The sequence below is a fragment of the Ambystoma mexicanum genome, chromosome 1p, assembly GCF_040938575.1.
Source record: "Ambystoma mexicanum isolate Mex_15411 chromosome 1p, UKY_AmexF1_1, whole genome shotgun sequence".
NCBI lineage: Eukaryota > Metazoa > Chordata > Amphibia > Caudata > Ambystomatidae > Ambystoma > Ambystoma mexicanum.
The window spans coordinates 1302560816-1302569574 of NC_090921.1; the positions used below are offsets into that span (position 1 = coordinate 1302560816).

The window sequence follows — 8759 nt, forward strand, 5'->3', positions numbered from 1 at the left end:
AGATCTGGGTGGGGCAACAGAGCTGAAAAAAGGGAGCATGCTGATTGAGATCCCACTCTTGGATGGTTGGCCCGCCCGTCCACAGCTTCCCAAAACCCTGTTCGCTGTACTGCGATCCCAAAATGTCAGTTTGATACAGTCCAGGGTATTCTTGCCCAAGCTGGGAATTCTGCGGCACCCCGCCAGAGCTTCTCTACGGACAGACGGGCAGCCTCCAGAGGTTTTCATCCAAAATAGATATTTATTAAGTAGGGCATCCTTGGGCTCTGTCTTGTTTACTGCCAGTTTGGGCACCCCCTGAAGGAAGACTGTAGGGCGTTGGAGCTTTCCTTGTTCCAGTAGCTTGTGCTGGGACCCAGACTTCCACGGACCCAGGGCTTTGGACTCAGTGCAATCGGGGCCCATAGAGGAAGAGACCGGCGCCACCGATGGCAGAGACATCGGGCTTGGATCGGGGACCCTGCTATTCTCTCTGATAATGGCATGGGGGTCGCAGGGGCAGTTATTGACAGGTAATTCCCCTTGTGCCAGGTTTCGGTGAACGACAGACCCTTTGGCAACAGGCAATACCAGGGGGACCAGAACTGGTGTACATTCCAGGGAATTTTCCAGGGATAAGAACTTGTGCCCTACGGCAGCTGAAGTGGTGACCTTGGGCTCCTCCTCCTGGACAGTTCCACCTCCCTTCCTTTGGCCCTCGAGCAAAGTTTGTAACAAAGCCTTGATGATGGCCAACTCCACCAGAACTTTGTTACACCCACACCCGCACCCCCTATCACAGGGCGCCTCCTCTGGAGATCGGTTGGAGGTCGAATTGCGCTCATGGTTGCTGACATCGTAAAGTTGGTTGATGGCCTCGATCATCCGAGGAGGGGTCAAACGGAGGGGGGGGCTAGTCCCATAACTGGTAGACAAGAGTACATCACTCCACGAGCTGTTGTGGGAGCTTGAGGAGGGCTTGCCCCTTTGGGCACTTAGTGACAAACTGTCCCCCACAACCAGGGGGGATGTCACAATAGCTGAGGGGGGTACCATGGATAGGATAATCGAGGGTTGTGGCCAGGACCGGAACCAAGCTTTGGATGAGGGAAGGACTTGATTCCGATTTACCGCCAGCAACTATGCTGGCAACCCGAGACAGGTTGGACCGACCATCCTGAAGGTTATGCCGAGTACCTTGGCTCCCCAGGTGCTGCTGGGCCGTTATTGGGGGCAGGTAAAGTGTCCCTTCTGATGTGACGGGCCAAGACAGAGACTGATTGACAGTGGACTTAGTGGCAAACAGACCGGCGAGTGGCCCCATAGTAGTGCCTGTAGTAGTGGTAGTGGCTGTGGTGGTGGTGGTTAGGGGAGGCACCCCCTGAGGGCGCTGTCTCCTCAGCACCAGAGTCTTGCGCTGGGATTTCTGCAGGAGGGGGTCAGGGCAAGTGATTGGTGGACAGAAGAGTAGCCGGGGAACGGGGATAAGGGGTCAGAAGACGGCTGCTCCATGGTTAGATCCTGTGAGGCTTCTGTTTCCAGATATCTTTGGTTGGGCCCACCACACACCTCTGCCACCGTCAACCTCCCGTTGCTCACCTCCAAATTCAATGTCCAGTACCAGTCCACGAGTCTTCCTGCTTCAACACCAGCTGCGCCGAACACCACGCGGCGCCAAACACCGCGCCCTTGCCCCGCTGCGGGGTGAGGAAGGTGCTGAAGTACCAGGGGGGTGTGGCCAAACCAGGAAGTGGGAAGAGTCCCTCCGGGGACGGCGCCAAACACCGCGTGCTGTGGCACTGAGTCCAAGGTCCCAGAGCTAAGTGAGATAATTATTGAGAAAATACCTCATGCTGGGGCACTTAGTTCAAGGTCCCAGAGCGAATTAAGACAACTTGTTGAGAAAACACTGAATACTGGGGCACAGATACCAAAGCTAATTGAGAGAACACATTCTTGAGTAGACCTCTCAACTGGGACCCTGAGTCCAAGTTCCAAAAGTGAACTGAAAGAATCAATTGCCAAAGCACTGCTGAATAATCTGACACTGGGTCCTAGGCCTTGGAGTGAACTATGAAGGATCAAATGCTGGAGCCCCAGTGCACTCTGGGCCATTGAGTCAAAGGCTCCAGAGTGAGCTAAACTAAACTACTGGACAGCAGAATCCACCCCGCTGGGACACAGTCTAAGGTTGCAGATTGAATTGAGAGAAACCATTGTGCGGGAAAATATGATTTGTTGCGATGTTGAGCCCGAGTTCCCAAAGCAAGCTGAAAGCATCTCAGAGCTAGGATCATGAATCCAGGTTCAGGGACGTCATTTCACCAAAATGCCAGGGGTAGCAGAAGGGACATCACATGACCCTTGACCTCTGATGACATCACAAGAAGTGATATCATTTGACCCCACCCCAAAGTGACATCACGGGAAGCGATGGAACATGACCGTTTAGCCCTTGACAAAGCAAGAAGTGGCATCACATATCATTGTTTCTAAGTACACTATGAAAAATATGGTTACAATATCACTGTAACGTGATATACATGATATACATTTCATACAAGAATAGATCAACATATGTATCGGCAGAAAAAAACATGCTATAACTGCAATTTGTGAAAAGCACAATACATAGTCCGAAAAGGATGCTTATTCTACTCTAAACGCTTTTTGGAGGATTTTGTCTGCATTGTGAATTTGAGGTGTTTAAGAACAGATTAAATCAGTGACTCACCCCCTGAAGTGTACCTGAAATAAACCTTTAATGAATCTAGCAATTATTGTATGGAATTCCAGGAAGACAAATTATTTGTTATTCCTATTCTTTCTTATTTAGGGTCACTGTTCAAAGTGTTACACTTGTGGAAGTCCCTGTTTTTTTTAAGAGGCCTGAACAAGAAAGCCAGCCACTCCAGAAACAAAGAGCCACATGGCATTGGCCAGCCAAGGATCTTCAATTTGTAAAAAGGGGTGGCAAGGGAGACCTCAGGGGTAGCAAGGGAGACCCCTAAATGACGTCCCTATCCAGGTTCCCTGCAACGAATGAAACATTTGACTAAACGATGTTTCATACTTTTAAAGGTATTCCCAGAGTGGGGGGTTATTGGGCAGCTGTTGCGTACTGGGAATGTGTGTTCCGATCACTGACAAGAACTGGACCATACTACACTGAGCAAACATTGCCTCACAGGGAACTGAGTCCTGAGTAACAACAGAAACTTCTTGAACCAATCCTGACTGATCGCACCAATTTAAATATAAAACCTTTTTTCCTACCCTAATTTATGACTTACTCTTTAATTGACCACAAACCCCTTATACTTATTTCTACGAAACCTCTGTTTGAACAATGGCAGGTTAACGGGAAATGGTGAGAGTTCTTCACAGGTACTCTGACCTGCGACTAACTCCACCCTGCAACCCATTCAGTAGCACCCACCTTTTGGCAAATCTCCTGATTTGCATACAGGCACTGCCTGCCTTGTGGTTATTGTCCAGTGATAAAAGACAAGAAGTCTGCTACAGCAGAGGATCTGGGGTCTCATGCCATAGCTTTGCTATTACTTTACTGTTTTGCATCTTTTTTAGAATGGGCTGCCTAGCAGAGACTCGCATGATGGTTCCAACTTTGTGACGAAGGTGAGAACCCATTTTGCCTGCTTTGAACAATACTCAGATCAGGTTCGGCTTTGAAATGTACAAGACATATAGGGGACTCTAATGAAGCACGCTTCAGCTCAATCCTTGAGGATTCGGTATAAATCACCTGTCCTGTGGATTGTGCATAGTGTTCAGATAATGCTTGCAAGCAATTTTTGATTTTATTGTAGTGCTGTTTAGGCGCAGTGTGAGATGGTGTTGCAGTGGTAGGTATTCTGATGTTGAGGTTGAGCATGTCCAGCATTGTATGGAATTGTGGATATAGGCTTGCGCAGGTACAGAATAAGGTGGCTTTGTAGAGCTTTGGCAGTGCAAGCATAGAGGTGTCGTGTTAGGGTTGAGCCAACACTGCGTCAGATTGCACTGTGGCGTTTCCATTTTACATGTAAAATGGAATTGCGCGGAAAGGATGGCGCTGGCACTGTGTGAGAAGGACCTTTGTTGTTGGCATTGTGAATGGTTTTAGAAAGAGCAGTAGAGTAAGGGTATTGTGGTGGTGCATACTGTATGTATGTTTTGGGCGAGGGGTTAAGCACAAGGTTTGAGATATTCAACAAGTATTCTGGTTGTCATCACATAGAGAAGGGCAGCTTCAAGATATTGCTCATTGTGGACACTGCATGATGATGATGTGTTGTGTCTCCCCACAGACATTCTCCGATGAGATGGCCTCCATGATGTTCCGCCTCAAGCATGCAAAGCAGAAGGTTCTACGGAAGTTCAAACCAGTGCCTGCACAGTGACGTGGCCAGCAGGCCCCTTGTGAAGGACCATTCCTGGATGGCATGCCAGATCGACACCATAAAGAAGGATCTCAAGCAGAGGGTGTCTCACATAAACTTTGATACCCGATGCCAACACCTTACTTGGAAGCCTTTAAAGAGTTCACTGCTTTCTGGGCAGAATCTCTGCAACTCGACTCCTGGCTGCTGACATGCCATCATGCAGTGGGCTTCAGAAATCTGACAATGAAGGGATCCAGTGACCCCAGAACTCTGCACAGACCTTTAAATGTCTCTGAACTGTCCAGCAGCATCTGTGTGCACTTTGATAGTTCTCTGTGCATGTTTCACTAAAATATGTATGCATGTTATGCCAACCAGTTTCCAAGCAGTGCTTTCATTGGCCCAACCAAGAGTAGAATGCAGTACCAAGTTTGAGGGTCACAGGGGCTGAATATCACCCACTTACCACTAGTTGTGTGTTGATGGTGAGAGGCATAACAGTCAAGACTCCCATTCAAGGGACTGGTCATATTATTGACTATGGGCCTCATTCTAAGTTTGCCAGTCTGGAAACAAGGGTGCTGTTTTTGGACCGGCAAACTATGTGTCTTTCTGCAGTGGCGCTGCGGTCATGGCAGGCAGACTACATGGAAGCACCGGCACCGTTGCTAGTCCCAGAGGGCTCTTTAGGAATGGGGATTTACAATTAGCCGGTGCCTGACTTCATGGGCCACCGGATTCGTAGTGAGCCGGTCAGGCGCGGGTAATATATTACGGGTCTGGTGGCAACCCATGGGTAGCACCAGAAGGGTTACCGCCAGACCCGTAATGAGGCCCTGTGTGTTTGATACATATACTCAGAGCTAAAGTCGAGGGTACACGCAGGTGGGCCACCCACTTTTTTCAGAGGGCGAAACATTGAAAGTCTTCCATGAAATTAATTAATTAAAGCTGACCTCAGGGATAGAACCACAGTCGGCAGGTTTGCAGGAAGGACTCTTCACCACTGAACTATATAACCTGATGAAAGTTAACAAACAACTAAAGGTGAAATGTCTCATTTCGGTACTGCATGTTCCAGGGAAAATATTTTTATTGGTTCTGAGAGTTTGAAACACGCACGCCTTTAAATGTTTTCAAAAACACTATTAGAAGAAAATATCCTCTGTTGGTTTTGTGTGTGTTGATTTTATGAAAGGCAATTGCCATTGGGCCTGTGCAATGTGGGTGGTTATGCAAAGCCAATTTAATGAGATGTGCATATTTCACCTTTACATGGTAATTTCTGGCGATGTCACATCCCCTTGCATTTGTTGATGAGTCTCCCCACTTGTATTTTTAGGACTTGACCCCTGCATATGCTATTCATCAAAATCCGAAATCTTCAAACATTATCTGGTGTGGCTATGGCCTTATGGTGGACTGGAAGGATGCATGTGATTTCTACAAATATATTTCTCCCAATGGAGATTTCACCGACTCCATTTCACTGAAAAACGAAATCTTCTTTTTTACTTTTTCTACTTTTTTTATGTGGGGGGCGTTCCCACTTGGCCCCCTCGCCCCTCCCTACCCTAACTTATACCCATACCCCACACCCCACCTATTATGCATTACACATCTACCATTTCCCCTCTCTTTTTTGGTGAAATATATTCAGTGAAATCTCATTAGGGGAAATGGTATTCGAAGAAATCTACGATAACGGGACTGGAACGCTGGTGTAGCATTTCTTCCTGAAGATGGGCTTGGGACATAATCTATATGTCGTGCTGGCACATGCAACAAACCAGTTTTGTTAGCAGTACTAAGCAGATCTCCTTCCACTTAAAGGAATGGTTTGGCCAGAAATATTATTGGCCAAAAAGATGGCCAATAATAAAACAAATATCTAAAATACATATATTTTTTAAGTCCCTATGGAAAGTATTGAGCAAATGAAGCTCAAACTTTTAAATTGCATGCACTAGTGGGCATCCATTTTGTGAAAATGATGCCGCCTGTGCTTGCCTTTGCGGCACTAATGAAGCAAAAGCCAGCCAGCTGTAGTAAACAAAAGCTACCACTGGGTGGCTTTTGCTTCATTGGTGCCAGACTCCGAGGACGGGGACCAGAGACTACAGGCAGGAAAGCTGCAGCTGCATCTCGGTAAGTGCTATTTTTTTTTTAAATAAGCACTAGTTGCGTTTTTTTTTCTCTAAGTTTTCCGAGCCAGCTTTCACTTTGGGGAGCCCAAGAGTCCCAAAGTGAAAGCTGCTGTAGGCAGAAACACAACGCGGATGTTTAGAAATGTTGCAGTGTTTCTGCCTACAGCAGCTTTCACTTTGGGGCTCTCGGGCTCCCTAGGAGCTCCCTAGTAGCCCGAGAGCCCCAAAGTGAAAGCTGCTGTAGGTAGAAACACAACACGGGTGTTTAAAAATACTGCGGTGCTTCTCACTGCGGTAGCTTTCGCGTGGAGTCTTCTGGGCTCCCCCAACCCTGAGGGAGTCTAGGAGACTCCAAGCGAAAGTTGCCGCTGTGAGAAATACAAGGTTTTTGGATTTGTAAATGCTGCAGTATTTACAAATCCAAAAACGTTGTTATTCTGAATGCGGCAGCTTTCGCTGGGAGTCTCCTGGACTCCATCAGGGTTGGGGGAGCCCAGGAGACTCCACGCGAAAGCTGCCGCTGTGAGAATAACAACATTATTGTATTTATGATTGCCGTGGTTTTCCAACCACGGCAATCACAGATACAACAACGTTATATTTTTAATTGGTGCGCTTTGGCTTTTTGCCTTCATTTTCGTTTTCTGTGCTTCCCTGGGTTTGGGGAGCACAGAAAACGTAAAATGAAGGCAGCCTCCTCAGCTCTGCTCAGGCTGCAGTAAGCAAAAGCTCCCAGTAGGGGGCTTTTGCTGCTTGTTTAGTGCCGCAAGGGCAGAGCCGTGGAGGCTGCCTGAAATCACAAAATGGATGCCCCCTAGTGCTTTCAATTTTAAAGTTTGAGCTTCATTTGCTCAATACTTTCCCATAGGGACTTAAATATATATATATATATATTTTAGATATTTGTTTTATTATTGGCCATCTTTTTGGCCAATAATATTTCTGACCGAACCATTCCTTTAATGCTCCACACTATTTGCAACAATTGATATCCTATGTTGTCTTTTCTCTTAGGTCCTACTATCAGAACACAACTACATGTCGTGGGTTCTTATGCAGTGGAGGACTGGTCTCGAGGGAAATTTGATCAGCTGCAGCCTCTGAAAGGTTGATTGGGCTAGAGCAGTCTATCCCTTGGCCAGTCCTGCTCCCTTACTATAATGTAGGGGTCACCAATCTTTGGCTCACCAGATGTTTTGGACTACAACTCCCATCAGCTCAATTCAGAATGCCCAGTGATGAGGGTTCATGGGACTCATAGTCCAAAACATCTGGAGAGCCGAAGGCTGCTGTCCCATTCTATAAGGTGCACTGAGACATTGACCTGGTGAGAAATAGCACCTGTCAAATGTAAGCAAAGGTGGTTTAGTTTGGCCGCACCTATTTCTCAGCCAGATACTCCTCTACTTAAGAAATATGGCAGCCTCAACTAAGAATCATAGGGCCTCATTACAAATCGCCCGGTATGGAAACAACGGTGGCGGTAAACCCGCCGCCACCGTTGTTTCCATGCCGGGCGATCACAACTCCTGCAAGCGGGAGGTGATGTTCCCGCCAGGTCTGACCTGGCGGGGTTTAACACCGCCCGCCTGCAGGCGGACGAGGAAACACCGGCAGCATCTAAGACTCTTGTTAATGTGTCACTCACACGTATGAATGAAATTACCGCTATTTGCAATTCTTCTACCACTGCCTTGCTACCTAATGATGCAAATGCCACTTTATCTGTGTCTATGACCCCAGAAAACATGCCCCCCACTGGTTTGAATGAAATTACCGCTATTTGCAATTCTTCTACCACTGCCTTGCTACCTAATGATGCAAATGCCACTTTATCTGTGCCTATGACCCCAGAAAACATGCCCCCCACTGGTTTGAATGAAATTACCGCTATTTGCAATTCTTCTACCACTGCCTTGCTACCTAATGATGCAAATGCCACTTTATCTGTGCCTATGACCCCAGAAAACATGCCCCCCACTGGTTTGAATGTAATTACCGCTATTTGCAATTCTTCTACCACTGCCTTGCTACCTAATGATGCAAATGCGACTTTATCTGTATCTATGACCCCAGAAAACATGCCCCCCACTGGTTTGAATGAAATTACCGCTATTTGCAATTCTTCTACCACTGCCTTGCTACCTAATGATGCAAATGCCACTTTATCTGTGCCTATGACCCCAGAAAACATGCCCCCCACTGGTTTGAATGAAATTACCGCTATTTGCAATTCTTCTACCACTGC

At 47.1% G+C, this 8759-nt stretch overlaps 1 protein-coding gene across 9 annotated transcripts in view; it reads left to right on the plus strand.

Moving 5' to 3' along the window:
• Positions 1-5532, plus strand: part of LOC138453236 (circularly permutated Ras protein 1-like) — a 332082-nt gene extending 326550 nt beyond the window's left edge. For all 9 annotated transcript variants that reach the window (XM_069605933.1, XM_069605940.1, XM_069605959.1 and 6 more), the window contains 2 exons: positions 3568-3618; positions 4290-5532. In XM_069605933.1, coding sequence (XP_069462034.1) covers positions 3568-3618; positions 4290-4382 — 144 coding nt within the window. In that variant the 3' untranslated portion in view covers positions 4383-5532. The remainder of the gene's footprint in view (positions 1-3567; positions 3619-4289) is intronic.
• The last annotated feature ends 3227 nt before the right edge of the window (positions 5533-8759 follow it).